Source organism: Alosa alosa, chromosome 23 (assembly GCF_017589495.1).
Source record: "Alosa alosa isolate M-15738 ecotype Scorff River chromosome 23, AALO_Geno_1.1, whole genome shotgun sequence".
Lineage (NCBI taxonomy): Eukaryota > Metazoa > Chordata > Actinopteri > Clupeiformes > Clupeidae > Alosa > Alosa alosa.
In genome coordinates, this window is record NC_063211.1 from 277,501 (window position 1) to 297,786 (window position 20,286).

Sequence of the window (20,286 nt, forward strand, 5' to 3'; positions counted from 1 at the left end):
ACACTTATACACTGTGCTCCAGTGACGTCAGTAAGCTCTTCCACACACAAACACACACACACACACTAACAACTACACACACTTATACACTGTGCTCCAGTGACGTCAGTAAGCTCTTACACACAAACACACACACTAACAAATACACACACTTATATACTGTGCTACAGTGACGTCAGTAAGCTCTTACACACACAAACACACACTAACAAATACACACACTTATACACTGTGCTCCAGTGACATCAGTAAGCTCTTCCACACACAAACACACACACTAACAAATACACACACTTATATTGACGTCAGTAAGCTCTTACACACACAAACACACACATACACACACTAACAAATACACACACTTATACACTGTGCTCCAGTGACGTCAGTAAGCTCTTACACACACAAACACACACACACACACACACACAACAAATACACACACTTATACACTGTGCTCCAGTGAGGTCAGTAAGCTCTTACACACACAAAACACACACACTAACAAATACACACACTTATACACTGTGCTCCAGTGAGGTCAGTAAGCTCTTACACACACAAACACACACACTAACAAATACACACACTTATACACTCTGCTCCAGTGAGGTCAGTAAGCTCTTACCCGTCTTCACCCAAGAGGAGCGGAGCAGGTGGGTCATATTGAGCTCTGGGTAATGAAATGCTGTAGACACACACACACACACACACACACACACACACACACACACACATATATCAGAGATGAAAAGTCATTTCAGGCTAAAATATTCTAACTGTATCCTCTGTGGTTGGTGTATATGAGAATGAGAGTACATACTCACATACACACTGTAGATACAACAGCACAACTGTACGTGTGTGTGTGTGTGTGTGTGTGTGTGTGTGTGTGTGTGTGTGTGTGTGTGTGTGTGTGTGTGTGTGTGTGTGTGTGTGTGTGTGTGTGTGTGTGTGTGTGTATGAGGGGTCGTCTAGGCCTTAATTCATACTTATAATAATAATAATAATAAAGTTTTATTTGTATAGCACCTTTCATACACAGAATGCAGCTGTGCTTTACATTTGAGGGCATGCTCACAATAATAGGCAGTCAGTCATTATCAATCACTTTTTCTTTGGTTTATGTTATACTCAGCAACATATCAAAAATATAGAAAATGACGCCATAAGACTGGCAGCCTTAACCCTTACCCCCCAAAAGTGGCAACTGTGGCAAGGAAAAACTCCCATATTCCAGGAAGAAACCTTACAGAACCTGACTTAATAGGGAGCCCATCTGCTTCTGGCTGGCTGCGCCCTCCAATAGTAGCAGATGTAGAATAATCTGAAAATGTAGTCTACAGGATAAGATGAGTTAACTAAAGCTTTCCTGTACAGGTATGTTTTCAGATCTTTTTTTCTAAAAATATTTACTTGGTCTTACACACACTATCATAATCTTGCACATACACCACTATACTCATGCACACTCACTATTATAGTCATTTTACATGTATGTATGAGAGGGTATAGTCGTGTATGTGAGAGTATAGTAGTGTATGTGAAGGAGTATAGTAGTGAATGTGAGAGAGTATAGTAGTGTATGTGAGAGTATAGTAGTGTATGTGAGAGAGTATAGTAGTGTATGTGAGAGTATAGTAGTGTATGTGAGAGAGTATAGTAGTGAATGTGAGAGAATATAGTAGTGTATGTGAGAGAGTAAAGAGTATATGTGAGAGACTATAGGGAAAAGGAGGTGGAGCTGGAGCTGGTAGCCTAGGCTATTAGGCTACAATAGAATAGGCACCCCTCATGTCTTTGTAGCCTAATTTGCATTCGGTTTGCAGTAGTAGTTTAATATAGTTTCAGTAGTCCACATAGGACTTGGCTGATTTTTTCCTCGACCACTAGGTCTACACGAACATTGTTGACAGTGTAGGTCCCTCCCCTTCCTTGATTTTAATTGGCTAGCTAGAGAGAAGTGACATTGACAAACCAATCAGGAACTGAGAAATCAAACTCCTTCCGTTTCATGCAAACTCTCTCACACACACCACTATACTCTCTCACATACACCACTATACTCTCTCACATACACCACTATACTCTCTCACATACACTACTATACTCTCTCACATACACTACTATATTCTTTACTCTCTCACATACACTACTATACTCTCTCACAGACACTACTATACTCTCTCACATATACTACTATACTCTCTTGCATACACCACTATACTCTCTCACATATACTGCTATACTCTCTTGCATACACCACTATACTCTCTCACATTCACTACTAAACTCTCTCGCATTCACTACTAAACTCTCTCACATACACTACTATACTCTTTACTCTCTCACATACACTACTATATTCTCTCACATACACTACTAAACTCTCTCACATACACTACTATACTCCTCTCTCACATACACTACTATACTCTCTCACATACACTACTATACTCCTTCACATCCACTACTATACTCTCTCACATACACTACTATACTCTCTCACATACACTCTATACTCTTTACTCTCTCACATACACTACTATACTCTCTCACATACACTACTATACTCCTTCACATACACTACTATACTCTCTCACATACACTCTATACTCTTTACTCTCTCACATACACTACTATACTCTCTCACATTCACTACTATACTCTCTCACATACACGACTATACCCTCTCATCCATACATGTAAAATGACTATAATAGTGAGTGTGCATGAGTATAGTGGTGTATGTGCAAGATTATGATAGTGTGTGTAAGACCAAGTATGAATTAAGGCCTAGACGGCCCCTCATATGTGTGTGTAAGTGTGTGTGTGTGTGAGTGTGTATGTGTGAGTGTGTGAGTGTGTAAGTGTGTAAGTATGTTAGTGTGTGTGCATATGCATCTATAAATGCATGTTCTGCTGCAGGTGTGTGTATGTGTGTATGTGTGCGTGCGTGCGTGCGTGCGTGTGTGAATATGTGTGTGTGTGTGTATGTGTGTGTGTGCGTGCGTACAGGCGCGTGTGCGTATGTGTATGTGTGTGTGTGTGCGATAACGCGCGTCGCGTCGCGCTGCCGCGTAAGTGTGTGTGTGTGTGTGTGTGTGTCTGAGTGTGTGTGTGTTTTGTGTGTGAGTGTGTGTGTGTGTATGTGTGTGTGTGCGTCGCGTATGCATGTGTGTGTGTGTGTGTCAAGGCGCCGCATGTATGTGTGTGTGTGTGCGCGGCGCACGCTGCATGAGCACGCGGTGTGTTTCTGTGTGTGTGTGTGTGCGCATGCTGCAGCGTATGTGTGAGTGTGTGTGTGTGTTTGTGTGTGAGTGTGTGTGTGTGTATGCGCGGCGCCAGATGTGTGTGTGTGTGTATGTGTGTGAGTGTGTGTGAGTGTGTGTGTGCTTGTGTGTGTGTGTGTGCGCATGTGTGTGTGTATGTGTGTGTCTGTGTGTGTGTCTCTGTGTGTGTGTGTATGTGTGTGTGTCTGTGTGTGTGTACAGTGGGTCCCAGTTAAGAATTGACACTTCATTCACCATCAAGGTGATTCACGCAGCTGGGTTAAATGTAAGTACAACTGCAGCCGCTTGGGGGCAGCAGCATAGTCCGCTGTGCGTTCCACGGTCGAACCAGACGGCGACTCGACAGCAAGGGCTGTGATTGGCCGAAGTTTTCAGCGTTTTCTCTGTGTTTTTAGCAGCCCCTGCAACATGCTAGTCCACTGTAGCCTAAGCTTTGTACATAATGTTTAACATAGTTTTGATTCAGTGGCAAGATTTCTTGATTGTACAGTGCCTGTCTCTCAGTAATGTTTTAAAATGAGAGCTTCGTCAGCTGGCAGTAGGCTACTTTGTCGGTAGTCATGAGAAGTTCGGGCTGCTAACAGAACATAAATATGCCGCCCAGAAACCTTGTGAATAGTTCTGATTTTTTTTACTACACTAACGAGGTTGAAATATAGCCTTTGCCTACAGCATCTCCTTAACAGTAATGTTAACAAAATGACAGCATTCATATGACAAAGAAAAACGAATTCGGGTCACTCAAGACTGTGCCACAGCAACCAGTATAGGCTACAGTCCTACCCAATAGGCCTACCGGCAGATAGCTTGTCTGACGGGTCGAAAGTGGGTTAATGCACGTATTTCCAGAACAGGTCTGCAACTTTCAGGTAGTTCTGAGTTCGAATCTAGGCAGGAGCAGAGCCATATAAAGGCCTAGGCCTATTGTTATCATTTTTGCAAGGTGTTGCTCCTGGCAATACTTGTTTATAAGACGCTTGGTGATTAATTGATAGCTGTTTTGGGACACGCTTAAACGCTCTTTATAATGAGCGATACGGGGGAGTAAAACGACTGTTACACGCTGTTACAACTGTAGGCTACAATGATTGCAATACAAAAATATGCAAGCGTTAGTTTAGTTAGTTTTGTGATGTTTTGCACTTTGCCTCATGTGTTTTCAGGTTTGAGGGCTTTTTGGCAAGATTGACCTTGGTTAGACTCTGGTGTTATTTCTCCGTATGGAAAATAAAGTCAATTTTCGACACACGTCTGTTATTAGTTCAATAACAAGTGTTGCTTGTTAAAACATGTGACTAGTGAAACTAAAATGATTTTAGAAATATTTAGCCAAAGCCAAAAAGTGTTAGAGAGAAGGAGAGACGCCGGTGCAGCTCAGATGTCTTCTTAATTTTCTTTATTCTTTAGTAAAAGGTGCAGAACATTATTAAACTTTAAAGACAGAATACGCACGCAGGCACAACTAGGCTACTTGTTGTTTTCTTTTACTCGGCTATCTATATATGGTTATCAGCACACAATGTTGGGCTAATTCACTAGTTATGGATATCACAAGTTTAAACAACGAAAACAGAAAGGATGGAGACAGCAAAGCTAGAGGAGTTATTCCAGATGGGCAAGAACAAGGTAGGCAATTGGTGTGCTTGTCAGAACGTTAGATTACAGCTGTTTAAAGCCAGAAGTCACGGTACGCTAGAACAAAACTAAAGGTAACTTTAGTTATAGGGCTGTATCAATTTGTCCAAATTAATAGGTCATCGAGACGTTGTTGTTGTATTATTGCATGTGGATATTGTTATGCTATGTAGGCTACTTTTTTTTTGCAATGCACGGACCTAAAACCGGAAACGGACAAATATTGTACACGCTGAATTTGTTTTTTGGGGGGTGGGGGTGGGTGGGTGTAATGCCATACCATCTCTCTCTCTCTCTCTCTCTCTCTCTCTCTCTCTCTCACACACACACACACACACACACACACACACACAGTACCTTTCTTAGCCACAGTTAATTTTAGTGGTGATATGTGTTATGGACATTGTTATGCACATTATTGACTGCAGTTTATTCTCATCAATGTCAGTCCATGAATGCATATTGATCAGTTGTTAACTAATACTGTAGGCCTAGAAGTTGCATTTGAAAATGTTACTGTTGTAGGCTGTTTGTTTTTATTTCAGCCACACTGTTTTAAAGTGGTTAGGACCATTACACACCAATTTTGAATAAGCCATACTGCAATACCGATTTCATGGTTGCACCATGCACATGTTCACCCGATTATGTGGCCCTCAGTAACCTATAAATTCAATGATGTGGCTCTATGAAAATGAGTTTGACACCCTGCTCTAAAATATCTGTCCTGGCCTGGTTGCACCGGATTGTGGCCAAACGACAGAAGCGCCGAGAACCCTCCTTTGTCTACCAAAAGTGTTACTTTGTGCCCCGCCCCCACTGCTTGTGAAAGAAGGGGGGGGGGGGGGTTTAACGAAAAAAGCTTAATGTCCCAAAACGGCAAAGTCATAATGGTAGGCTACAGGAAGTGGGGGAGGGTATGGGATGACCAGAGCCGCTTCGCTGTGCTATTCAGAAAGCATCTTATTGTCTTTCCAGGCGACACAGCTCGTTATAGCCTATCGAGTGCCTTAGCAGATAGGCTCTGCTCTTGGGTTTGGCCTCACAGCGAACTCAACCCTCTTGTTGCTTGCAGTTTGTTAAATAAAGCCGATGCAGATTACATTATTTATTTCTGATTAATTGCGCTTTTTTTGCAACATCTGCTTGTTAGGCTGGGCTACTGTCAATGTCCTGTACAGGTATATGTTCAACAATTGCTGGTGTAGGCCTACAGGCTATAATCAATTAGGGACTGTTAATTTATTTATTTAAGGGGCTACGGAGGAGTTTTGGGAGCGTAAGTCAAAAAGACGTGACCCTCCCTCGCCAGCAAGACATTTTTCTATGACACTCCAAAGTGATTGAGAAAAACGCATGACCCTCCCCAGTCCCAATAATTTAGGCTATTGATGCCTTCTGTCTACTGGGACAATTTGGGAGCTTGCATGCTACGACTCCTTCCTTGAAATGCCTTGAAAAGGCTGTCGCTTGCACAATTTCACAAATAATCACTGGGACCTAAACAAACCTGTCAACTTTTCCCGGGTTTATCGCTTTTAACTTTTTCTTAAGCTGTCTTAGGAGGAGCTGCAGGGCCGCCGCAAAGGGGGGCGAGGCCCTGTACTGAACTTGACAGATGCATGAACTTACGTGCATGAAATCATGCGATAGCTTACTTTACACATAGCCAAGGCTACCGCCGGTGCATTTTAATAGTAGCCTAGTCTAATAAGCTACACCAGATTGTCTTTAAGAGGGGAAATTGTATAGCCTATAACATTAGCTGAGTATTTGGCTGGTGTTTATCATAGGCTACATCATGAAACCAAATAGTGTAACAAAGGCGAACACTTTAACAGGGGAAATTAATTGGGCATGAATCATTGTGCTGAACGGTATTTGTCAATGCAGAAACACACACGACATTCAAACTGTTGATAAGATGTGCACTATGGAAATTGGTCTGTAGGCTAACAATGTACTTGTACAGGTAAATGTTCAACAATTGCTGTACAGGCTATAATCAATTAGCTAAATCATTTGTCAAGCTGTTTAAATTCGTGCTACATTCAAACGCAAAAGGTGCTTTGATATATTTTTTGTTTGAACGTCGGCAAACAGGCATGCTGCGGTTGCAATGAATGAGGATAATTGGTTTTATCTGCGGATTTATTTTTTGCATTATTTTGAATATGACTTCGCCCAGTCTCAACAGCACTTTCCACACGCATCTAAGTTCTAACACACATCCCCTCTCGCTTTCTCTCTCTCCATCCCTGCACACGGTGCTTTCTTAAAGGATGGAGCTGCACCATCTTCCAACAATTGCATCTACATTGTCATATTATAATGTTTTGTCAAGTGTAAGCTTAAACTACCGCGGATCAATTTAAGAAGTTCCGTGCCGCTGAAAGTCTCATGCTTTATCGTTACACTATCAAATAAGTAACCGTGACAAATAGGGTATAAGATATATAAACTCACGCTATTGTATTATCATATATGTTTGGTAATGGCTCAGCTTTCTCTGATTGTTCTACTGACTTGGAAAATGCCTCATGGAAGCAGTAAGTCAAGTCGTATCAAAAATAGTAGTGGCAGAACTCCCAAGTGACACCTTGTGGTTGTTTGTGTCAACTGCAGTTTGTGCCATTTCTGCTGAGAAAATGGGGTGCGTGATTCCTGAAGGAACCCGTCCAAACTTAACGGGGACCCACTGTATGTGTGTGTGTTTGTGTGTGAGTGTGTGTGTGTGTGTGTGTGTGTTTGTGTGTGAGTGTGTGTGTGTGTGTGTTTGTGTGTGAGTGTGTGTGTGTTTGTGTGTGTTTGTGTGCGTGTGTGTGTGTGTGTATGTGTGTGTGTGTGTGTGTGTGAGTGTGTGTGTGTGTGAGTGTGTATGAGTGTGAGTGTTTGTGTGTGTGTGTGTGTGAGTGTGTATGAGTGTGAGTGTGTGTGTGTTTGTGTGTGAGTGTGTGTGTGTTTGTGTGTGAGTGTTTGTGTGTGAGTGTGTGTGTGTGTGTGTGTGTGTAAACTCACGCTCTGCTATCTGCACCACAGGGAAGCCCAGGTAGAAGCTGTACTCCACCATGCTGAGCTGTCGCAGGTGACCGCTGACCTCTGACCCCAGCAGGTAGCCGCGTTCGTCCTTCACAGCGAAGGTGACGTCCACCGGCGCCCTCTGCTGCTGACGCTGGGCCTTGGCCATGCTGATTGTGATGTTGACAATCTGACACACACACACACACACACACAAACGCATACGCACGCAAACACACACACACACGCACCCACCCGCACGCACGCACACCAAACCCCACCCATGGTCATAGAAAATTGTTATGCATGTGTCCAGTCTAGTGGCATTCACTTATAAAACTCTGAACAATCTGACTAATATGAGCTAAAGATGCATTATGGATGCAATGATTAATGTAATGGGATATTAAGGTCAGGATAAGGGCTCAGGTCAGTGTACTGTTTTTATGTTGTGTCAAGGTTAAGGTTGCCATAGTTACCTCAATGGTGAAGCTTCCATTAAGGTTGTCATAGTTACCTCTATGGTGAAGCTTCCATTAACACTCTAACCACCCAAGTCGCAATATTGCGACAAGCGTCATTACTGAATAAAACAGACGATAGACTCGAGTACAGTGTAAAATCTCTTTTGCACTCTTTACCACTAGTTGGCAGACATCCAGAGCTTCAATTGAAGCTCATGTTTGTTTGTGAAAGTTTTCAGGAAATACGCGAGAAACACATGTGCATTTCCTCTATAACGCAGAAGTGATGCGGGCCATAGTTTTGCACAAATTGCAGTTTTGCAGAAATACACCAAATGTTAAAAAAAAAATTCACATGTGATGAAGTCTTGGGTCTGTTATTCACCTACTCTGATTCTGAAAGAGAGTATCTGCCTTTTGGAGAATATGATCGATCGTCTATTGACAGTGATAGTCACGGTGCGTCTGTGAATGGAGGTGCGTCTTTGCGTGTAGACGACGGTGTCCACTAAGCATACCATGCTTATTTCGACCCTCTGCCCAACATAGCTGGAGGTGCCAGTGGTAATAGTGATGATAGTGTCCGTAATGGACGTGGTACAGACAGCAGGGGTAGTAAAAATAGGGCTCTGAAGAACTACAAAGTCACCCACGATAGGAACTTATTTTACCAGGCTACATTATTGTATAGTAGCATAGGGTTTGTGGTTATAGTAATAGTTTACTATTGTTGGTTTACATGTGACTGTTTTCCTGTTCATTTGTTATGTCGGTGGAATGACAAAAAAAGTAAGTAAAACTGCTCAAATATGTTCAACATCTAGTATTAACTGAAATGTGCATAATTCAAGATGGTTGCCATCCAGTGACGTCATAATATGCAAATTAGATGAGTAAATTGACCACCTTTTTAAACTTTTGTTCATACTCAATGATTTTCACATTTCCAGTAGGACTTTATCTCTGACCACTTTCAAGCCATGGCCTTTTGAAATTTTGATGTGAAAATCCAATTTAAACCCTGGCGGCTAAAGGGTTAAGGTTGTCATAGTTACCTCTATGGTGAAGCTTCCATTTTCCTGGTAGCGTCGGCGCACCTCAGTGTATGCTGTGAGCAGGCCTCTCTCCACCTGCTCACTGAAGCTGCACACACGCACATCCACGTGGCCTGGAACAAACTGAAGTACTGCACACACACACACACACACACACACACACACACACACACACACACACACACACACACACACGACATGGCCACATTTACAAAATGTGAATACAATTTCAATATGAATTTAAAAAGAATTCAATTTGTTTTATAACTATTAAAAAGCAGATTAAAAATCCATGCATGTTTACAATGTATAACTGGCTTGTTACACACATACACAATAGTCCAATTTTTTTAAAAAAGCAATAAAATGTGGTTAGGTACACACACACACACACACACATCATTGTGTGCACACCTGAGTGCACCAGGTGCTTGTGGTCAGGCACAGAGACGGAGATGGGCGTGACAGAGAGGATGGTGCTGGAGGCTGAGCTGCGTGCTGATTGGAGGAGAGCGTTTATGACAGAAACGGCTGTGAACACCAGCGGGCCGGCCACCGTGCGGAAGATGAAGGTGGGCGGAGCCCTGAGCACCTGGCAAAGGTTAAAGGTCACGAGGTTAAAGGTCATTAACATGATCCTTCAGCTCGGTACAAAACACTATGTCAAAGATGGTTGATTACGAAGATACTTCCTGAGAGGCCATTTCCTGTCCCTGGAAATGTATGCAAATAGGGTAGCAGTAGTACACGCCCCACGAGGGGGGCCACTATCCCCCATTTATGCAGTGATCAGGCTCCCTTTTTAACATTGAGGTCTATGGCAGAATCCAAGAATTTCCCAGAATTTGTCAAAGCCTTATTTTTCTGAGCAATGGAGGCACATTTCGGACACGGTATCATGATCTCCAAACCCTCCACCCCATTTCAGGAGAATGTCGTGACAGTATGACCCTCCAGTCAGGAGAAAATCAACATTAATGAAGGTGTACACAAGTTTGTTTTGTACTCCGGCTTCTGTCTGGCGTGGAACCGAAACGTCAGTCATACGTCAGTGACACGCCCCTGTGCAGGCGGGGACTGAAGCCTGTCTCTGACTGAACTTTGACCTCATAGACATGAACTAGGACGACCCATCTTGCTACGCATTAATTATCTTTGACTATGTGCATGCAAATATGGACACCTATGCAGTGTGAATAAATGCAAATAGAGGTCGTCTAGGCATCCATGCATTTACATCCACCTCACATTTTCATCATTTATGTACATTTTACATACATTTCTATTATGTACATTTTACATACATTTCTATTCATTTTACATATACATTTTCTACTCTTTAAATCTATATTACAATTATGCAAAAAGTGATGTGGAACATTACAACATGTTACCTGAGCATGTGTATGCAAAGTATGTGTGCAAGATATCCAAGAGCAGTCAGTAATAGAATGTCAGAGAACTATGCAGCGAAGGGATATCAAATCTGAAATGTTTACATTTGTCTATGAATTGACCCCTCATATCAAATCTGAAATGTTTACATTTCTTTATGAATTGACCCCTGACCCCTGGTCTGTATGTGTATGCTATGGTCCAGCTGACGCTCTGACAGTGAGACACTCACCTGCAGCTCCACCGAGCGGTTGAACTCCCGTCTCAGGACGTCCTTGATGTGGGCTTTGGCGAAAGCAACGGATGTGCCCACTGGCATACCTGCACCAGCCAGCAGAGGGCAGCAGTCAGCACTGCAGTGCTGCAGTATACTTCAAACCAAGACTAATCAGTAGCCTTAAGGCCTCAATCAATACACTTTATAACATCATGCAGTGCTGCAGTATACTTCACACCAAGACTAATCAGTAGCCTTCAGGCCTCAATCAATACAGTTTAGAACATGATATTTAACTTTCTGGACAGTGATTTTCAGACTTTACAATGACTAATACTAAAATTATTTAAAAACATACATATAAATGGTATCATTGACAGCAATTAGAAAAGTATATGACTTTTTAATGTCAATATTCGGGTCAATTTATGTGTTTATGCTAAACAGTATAATACTAAAAACATCTAAATATTACAATTGTTATTGCTAATACTTACATTGCATCACATGCTAAATGCTATGACTGATCCCACATACCCACTTGTATCACATGCTAAATGCTATGACTGATCCCACATACCCACTTGTATCACATGCTAAATGCTACGACTGATCCCACATACCCACTTGCATCACATGCTAAATGCTACGACTGATCCCACATACCCACTTGCACGAGGTACATATCAGGTCTACTGATGTTGCACAAGGGCTGTCTGCTCGGCGGGGACAGGGGGATTCTTGGAGTTGGAGGCGTTGGGGCTTGTGTTGGAGGCATGGTGCTGGGGCGGGGTGCGTAGGGGGCGCGCGGCGGCTTGGTGGTGACCGCCTGGGTGGTCGTTCTGCGGGGGATGCTGGGAGCCGGGGGGGGTATGGCAGGGGGGCCGGGGGGGCGTGCTATGCCCATGGAGGCGTGAGGGGTGGGCTTGGGGGGGGAGGGCCTATGGGTGTCTGTAGGAGGAGCTCTGAGGATGGGCGGGGAGAGGGAGGGGGTGGGGCTAATGGAGGGCTTAGCAGGCGTGGGTGCAGGAGGTGGAGCGTGTGTGTGTGTGTGTGTGTGTGTGAGCATGTGTGTGAAGGTGTGTGCGGGGGTGGGAGAGATGAGAGAGGTGTCCTTGCTGTCCCTCTGCTCTTGCCCGGCACTGCTGTTGTCTTTGGCCTCCTTGCTGGGTGTGTGTGTGTGTGTGTGCGTGGTGTGTGTGCGCGTGACGTTCTCTCGGTTCTGCAGCATGTTGTAGTACTCCAGACTGTTCATGTCAGGCAGGAGCATCTCTGTGGGCTCGATGGGGTACAGTTCCGCCCAATCGAAATCCAGCTCCTGGTCTACGTCCGCCCGGGAGGAAGGCGCGGGTCGCCGGCGGCCGAGGGAGGGGCCTGGAGGAGAGGGGGAGTGTCGGGCGGGCGGGAAATGCGGTGTCGTAGCTCAGGCCCGTGCCGGCCTCGTCCAGATCCTCCGCGTGCGTGTGCGTGCGCATCGGGGAGTGTGTGAGTGTGTGTGTGTGTGTGGGCAGGCTGGAGAGAAGCGACAGGTCCTCTGCGTCCGCCCCCATGAAGGTGAGCGTCTCCAGGTAGTCGCCGGAGCCCCAGTCCTCGGCCGTGGGGGACGACTCGGTGTCGTCGGGCGGCGCCAGGGTGGGCGTGGCGGGTGTGGGCTCGTTGCCATGGAGAAGCGGGCCTTGGCGCTCGTTGCCATGGAGAAGCGGGCCTTGGCTGGGTGCCAGGAGCTCAGGCGGGCGCAGCAGCAGGTGGATGCCCTGGGCGCCGTCGTCACGGCTACCGTCCTCGCGGCTGCTGCCGTCGTCCGGTCATCAGAGGCCTCTGTCCTCGCCCTGGACACGTTGGCGTTGGCGCTTGAGACTGGGCCCCGGCCGTGGCCATGGTGACCACTGGCCTTTTTGGAATGTCTGGATCCTGGGGGAGAATGCCGCCGAGCTGCTTCAAACCGCTGTGGCCATGATGATGATGATGATGATGATGATGATGACGACAACGACAAAGATGTTCTATTTGCGGCTGAAGCTATTCTTGCAGCAGGTTCAGGCAGACCTCTCTCAGAAAGGCTGGACACTGCGAACAGACACAGGATAGCCAATGAATGGTATGGCTGGGAAAGGTACACACTGCAGTCCTCTTGAATATTTAAACACTCATACCTGTGTGTCTAATATTCACATCACATAGCACGGAGTCAAAATATGGAAAGAGACAAAGAGGCAAATATCATGTAGTGACATCTCTGCACAGTAGTTTAGCATACATAGACAAAGAGGCTAATATCATGTAGTGACATCTCTGCACAGTAGTTTATCATGCACACATCATTATTTATAAGCTTCACACAACTACAGCCACATCATTATATACACAAATGACTGCCACTTCTGTTTGCAAACTATGCTTCTAGTCTACTAGTCTCTTCTCAAACTCTAAGTGGAATACATACATACACAGACACACACACACACAAACACGCTACTACAGTTTAAGGCTGTGAATGTCTACACACATGAGCACCAGCAACAGCCTACATTCAAAACTGCGGCACCTAAAAATACCTGCCCTATCAGAGAGTCTCCCCCTGCAGCAAACTCAGTGCACATACTGCACATAGCCCTGCAGCAAACCCAGTGCACATACTGCACATACTGCCCCAGGGAACAGACCCAAAGCAGGCAGCGATCAAACCACAACAATAGAAAGATGGGCACAGACAAGAAGCAGCACTCGACACCTATTCATCCCACAACCCTCGTTCTAGGCGACTCTGCTGTGAGACATATAAATGGGGAAAGGATGATTGTATGTTGTTTCCCAAATGCTTCAGTGCAGAACTGGTGTCAAAATATGCAACTATCAAGCGCATCATTGTGGATGTTGGAGCAAATGACATCTACAGAGAACAGCTGTATGTCAAAGAAGATTTCCATCCATCCAAGATGGCGGCGCCAGACCACGCACCTTACCTCCTCTGTCCCAACCGTCACGGTGTTTTGTTGGCTTTAAAAGTGTTTGTCCGAAGTTTCACGTGTTCGCCTTTGTCTTACTACGCCGTATACAAGTACAGCAGGCAGTTTTTAATTGACATCTGCAAAAGCAAGTTTTGCAGCGTTCTGGACTTTTGCAACAGAGACGCTTAAAGGAACTCGGACTACTCCGGCCTGCAACAACACCGGACTTCGCCTGCTACTCCTCCCCGAAAGAAAGCGTGAAGCGGTGTGCGAGGAAGCAGAAGAGGGGCAAGCAGCCGAGGCTGCCCGGGCCAGGCTAGCTGCCAGCCCAACTTCAGCCCCAGCCATACCATCCATTCTCCTGGCAAATGTACGATCACTGGACAACAAAATGGATCACATACGACTGCTGAGATCAACGAACCGACAGTAAGTAACTGCTGTGTGCTCGTCTTCACTGAGACTTGGTTAAATGACAACATTCAGGACTCTGCTGTACAACTGGGCAGCTAGCATGCTATCGAAAGCAGACAGGGCCATTGTAAAGGGAGGTAAATCACGAGGAGGAGGAATCTGTGTTTACATCGTGGCAGAATGGTGCCGGACACTGTAGTAGTATGCAAACACTGCTCACCACTGGCAGAGTTTATGATCATAAAGTGCCGTCCTTTTTACCTGCCAAGGGAAATTACTGCGATTCTGCTAGTCGCAGTATACATCCCGCCTACCAACAACAACAGCGATAAGAACGCGGCTCTTAGTGAACTGTACCAGGCTGTCAGTGAACAACAGACGGCACACCCAGACGGTTTCACCATCTTCACTGGAGATTTTAACCATGCTGATCTAAAACTGTACTTCCAAAGCTACACCAGCATGTTGATTTTCCAACAAGAGGAGATAACATCCTGGACCTGGTCTACACTACACACAAAGGAGCATACAAAGCCACCCCCCTCCCCCACATTGGACTTTCAGACCATATCACTGTTATGCTAATGCCCGTGATACAGACAAAGGGTAAAAGCGAACAAACCGGTTAAATAAAGCAGGTAAAAGTGTGGCCTGAGGGAGCCTCCGATGCTCTTCAAGACTGCTTTGAAACAACAGACTGGGAAAATGTTTAAGCAGGCAGCCACTTACAACAACCGGACAGACATAGAGGAGCATACAGACACTGTAACCTCTTACATCACCAAGTGCATCGATGATGTGACCCACACAAAAGACATCATCACTTTCGGGCTAACTGGAAGCCATGGCTGACAGGGGGATGTCCTCAGGCTGCTGAGGGCCAGAGACAAAAGCCTACAGAGCTGGGGATGAAGCTGGCATGAAAACAGCGAGAGCCAACCTGTCCCGTGGCATCAAGGAAGCAAAAAAAGGAATACACTCACAAGATAACCACCCACTTCAAAGACAGCAGGAACTCACAAAGCCTATGGCAGGGCATTCAGGCCCTCACGGGACTACAAGCCAGCCACAGAGCTGTGAGAGCAACATCCCTCTGCTCAACAACCTGAACCGCTTCTTTGCTCGCACGAAGCACAAAACAGCACCTGCCCACAGAAGACCCATCCCCTCTACATGAGCAGCCCCCCCAGCCTCTCTGCCGACAGCGTGAAGAGGACACTTGCTGCTATCAACACCCGTAAGGCAACAGGTCCAGACAACATCCCAGGTCGCGTGCGCTGAAGGACTGCGCGGGGAGCTTAAGGATGTCTTCACAGACATCTTTAACACTTCCTGAAGCAAGCCATCGTCCCATCATGTTTCAAAGCTGCCACCATCATACCTGTGCGAAGAAAACTGCTCCATCCTGCTTCAATGACTACCGCCCTGTGGCACTGACACCCATCATCATGAAGTGCTTTGGCGGCTTGTCATGTCACATATCAAAGCCATTCTCCCCCCACCTGGACCCCTTCCAGTTTGCATACCCGAGCCAAGCGGTCTACAGAGGATGCAATCTGCTCTGCCCTCCACCCAGCCCTCACCCACCTGGAAAAAAAGACTCATATGTGAGATTGCTGTTTATAGACTTCAGTTCTGCATTCAACACCATAATACCACAACAACTCATCTGCAAACTCGACAAACTGGGACTCAGTACCTACCTCTGCAACTGGCTACTGGACTTCCTCTGTCAGAGGCCCCAAGTAGTGCGTGTTGGCAACAATACCTCAAGCAGCATCACACTGAGCACAAGGGCCCCAAGGCTGTGCTCAGTCCGCTGCTCTTCACCCTGTTGGCCTTGACTGCTGCAACCTACAGCAACAATCACATAGTGAAATTTGCTGGCGACACAACTCTGGTGGGTCTCATCACCAAGGGCGGACGAGACTCAATACAGGTTGGAGGTCGACCATCTGACCCGCGTGGTGCAGGGACAACAACCTCCTGCTGAGCGTCAGCAAGACCAAAGATTGTTGTTGACTTCCGGAGGTCACACCCAACACCTGCCACTGACCATCGGCGGTGCTGTGGTGGAGAGAGCCGAGCAGCACCAAATTCCTGGGGGTGCACATCAGCGAAGACCTCTCCTGGACCACCAACACTGCATCACTGGCGAAGAGGCTCAGCGCCTGTACTTCCTCGCGGAAACTCAGGCGAGCAAGTGCTCCACCAGCCATCATGACCACATTCTACCGAGGCACCATTGAGAGCATCCTCTCCAGCTGTATCGCTGTGTGGGAAGGGAAGCTGCACTGAATACAACAGGAAAGCCCTGCAGCACTGTAGTGAACACAGCTGGAAGGATCGTTGGTCTTCACTCCCCCCTGAAGGACATTTTACACCACCCACCTCACCCGCAAGGCGACCAAAATTGTGGTGATGCAAGTCACCCGCTCACAATCTGTTTGATCTACTGCCCTCTGGGAAGAGGTACAGAAGCCTCGGCTCCCTTTACCAGACTCACCAACAGCTTCATACACCAAGCTGTAAGGATGCTGAACTCTCTCCCTCCTCTCCCCCCTCCACCCTCAGCTACATAACATCCTGGACATTGGACCCACAATGGCCGCCTGCCTCTCCACTTGCACACTTGAACACTTGCACACTTGTACACTTTACAACTTGGTGTTGTTGTCCTGAAAACACAACACCTCTGCTGCTCTTACATAACTTGCCACTATGCCACTTTCTTTATTACTCAGGTCAAACAGAACTACCCAAGCCTCTTATTGGCCTGACTTTGCACTAGTTTTTTATTGACTGTCTATGCACAATTTCAACAAAATTTTGCTGCTCTTATTTTTTCATTATTATATGTGCCCTCTTATTTACTTATTTACTTGCTTTTTTTTACTTGAATGTTATGTTTGTCTGTGGACTTAAAATTGGTAAAATATGTCTTGTCTTCACCGTGGGATAGTGAGAAACGTAATTTCGATCTCTTGTATGTCTGGAACATGTGAAGAAATTGACAATAAAGCTGACTTTGACTTTGACTTTGACTTTGAAGATTTCAAGGAACTTTTCTCAGCCCTATATGAGCAGCAGAGGGAAGCTTTGTATTTTCCAGACTATTCAGTTAAAACACCTGGCTCGCAAAAACATGCTTTTCAATTGGGATGATTTTTATTGACAATTTGAACCTTTTTTGGAATCGCAGGGAATACTTCAGACCAAATAGCACAGAGCTGAGTTGGACTGGGGCCAAGATCTTAACCAAATACTATCACCTCTCTCTCCTGCACAACAAGCGGATGACATCAACAACTCAGCTAAACCAAAACACTCTGCACAGGCTGAAACAGAGATATGCCCAACCCTCCCTGCTGTGGGGCCCTCTGGTAACCACCCGCTAGCCTCCACTAAAATGGAGACCTTGGAGAAACATAAACAACCAGCTCAACAATGCCCAGCTATGTCCACTGGACAAGATAAGATGGGTGCTGCTAAAATGACTCAAAGTCAATCACTGGCGTCAAACTCCCTGGAATCTCAGCAAACAAATGGATGTGATGAGCATGAGGAGATAGCAGCTATCAAAGCTGCTGAGGTGCTATCAGAAAGGAAGGGTCATGTTGTAACACCAGTACCAATAGCCCTCCCCACCTCCGTCGACTCCTTGTCACCACAAAGACACAACAACATGGAATACACTACTGGAATACATGCTGAAAGCGGAGCATCTGCAACAAACTTCCCAGAACCTCAGCAGGCAGATGGAGACTCTGGATCAATTTTCAACCCCATCTTCCTTGATTTCCCATCACCACCTACACCCAATCACATCCCCACCCGATCAAACTCCCCAGGCCACCCAAACCCCCCTGATCTCCCATCACCACCTACACCCAATCACATCCCCACCCGATCAAATTCCCCAGGCCACCCAAACCCCCTTGTATATCCATCCTCATCCCAACACTCCCCCACCCACTCAAACTCCCCAGGATCCCCTGCCTACCCATCACCATCCCCACCCCAGCACATGATGCTCCCTGCAAGAATGGAAGGACTGCTGCCAGTAGCCCTGCAGTTTTTTAGTAGCCCAGGACCTTCAACGGTATACCCATCAACATCCCACCTTGTTAGTAGACCAAGACCTTCAACTGTGCGGTTTTTTTAGTACCCCAAGACCCTTAGCACCAAAGGTGCGCATGGCACCTCCACAGCCTCCCCATTTCCATTCAGAAGGATCTCTTAAGCAGCAACAACCTCTTAGTTCATATTCTCATATCAACCTCAGATTTCCCCCATGGATCATATTTCCCTAACACTTACAGCAAAACTAGCACTCCTAAATATCAGATCTCTTTCAAACAAATCATTCTTAATTAATGATCTAATTTGCACACACAACCTTGATTTTTTACTTTTAACTGAGACATGGTTAGATCAAGCAAACAGTGCTGCTACTCTCATCGAATCAGCTCCCCCAAATTTCAGTTTTCTGATTGCTACCAGAGCAAATAAAACTTTCACTAAAGTCAAGTCAACTGTCAGACTCTGTAGAAGACTTATTTGATCACTTTAATGCAAAAATGGCAAACATTATAGATGACATTGCTTCATTACAATTCAAGAAAGTTAAGGACAAACAGAAAGCACCATGGAGGCAAAATCCAGCAGTTAAACTTCTAAAAAGAGAGTGTAGGAAGACTGAAAGAAAATGGCGTAAATACAAACTTCAGATCCACTATGAAATCCATAGAGATGCTCCGCACATATAACTCTGAAATATGCAAAGCAAGACAGTCTTTCTTTTCTAACATTATCAATAGAAGTTCAAATAACACTCATATTCTATTTTCAACTGTTGATAAGTTAACAAATCCCCCTCACAATTAGCACCTGAACTTCTCTCAACTAATAAATGCAATGAGTTTTCATCTTTTTTCAAAGGTAAAATTGACAAAATCAGACTCAACATATCTGCTCAATTACAAATTCAACAACCTGAACTTCCAACAACAAACAAAGGGAAACTAAACTTGATGTCAGAGTTCAGCTTGATAGTCTACGAAACAGAACAGTAACAGTAACGGTACAGAATCTCAGCTCTTCCACATGTGTCTTAGACACTCTGCCCACCAATTTCTTCAAAACTGTTTTTCACCTCATAGCGCGGATGTCCTTCAAATTGTAAATGTATCACTGCTGTCTGGCACTTTTCCTAAGTCACTGAAAACAGCTGTTGTAAAGCCACTTCTCAAGAAGAATAACCTGGATGCCTCCATGCTAAACAATTACAGGCCCATATCCAATCTACCTTTTATTGGCAAAATTATTGAAAAAGTAGTCTTTAATCAAATAACCACCTTCCTAACATCAAATGGGTATTTTGATTACTTTCAGTCTGGTTTTCGGACAAATCACAGCACTGAAACAGCTCTCATTAAAGTTTCCAATGACATACGCCTCAACACAGATTCAGGTAAAACATTAGTCCTAGTGCTACTGGACCTTAGTGCAGCATTTGACACTGTTGATCACAATATTTTACTACATAGACTAGAACACTGGGTTGGATTTACAGGCATAGTTATCAGCTGGCTAAAATCGGATCTACAAGAAAGGAGCTTCTTTGTTGCCATCGGAAACTGTACCTCAACACCAACGTCCTTGACCTGTGGTGTTCCCCAGGGGTCGATCTTGGGGCCCCTATTATTCAACCTCTATATGCTCCCACTTGGACAAATCATCCAAAATAATTTGATTTCATATCATAGCTATGCAGATGACACACAAATTTACTTAGCTCTGTCACCAAATGACTATGGTCCTCTTGAATCTATGTGTCAGTGTATA

The 20,286-nt window shown here is 45.1% G+C and overlaps 1 protein-coding gene across 1 annotated transcript in view; it reads right to left on the reverse strand.

Annotated features, from left to right (window-relative positions):
• The window catches only part of si:dkeyp-27e10.3 (UPF0606 protein KIAA1549), a 68,039-nt gene that overhangs the window by 27,388 nt on the left and 20,365 nt on the right, over positions 1-20,286 (reverse strand). The window contains 7 exon segments of the mRNA XM_048235610.1: positions 629-688; positions 7,947-8,136; positions 9,466-9,596; positions 9,880-10,057; positions 11,093-11,181; positions 11,744-12,453; positions 12,455-12,884. Of these exon segments, the coding sequence (XP_048091567.1) occupies positions 629-688; positions 7,947-8,136; positions 9,466-9,596; positions 9,880-10,057; positions 11,093-11,181; positions 11,744-12,453; positions 12,455-12,884 (1,788 nt within the window).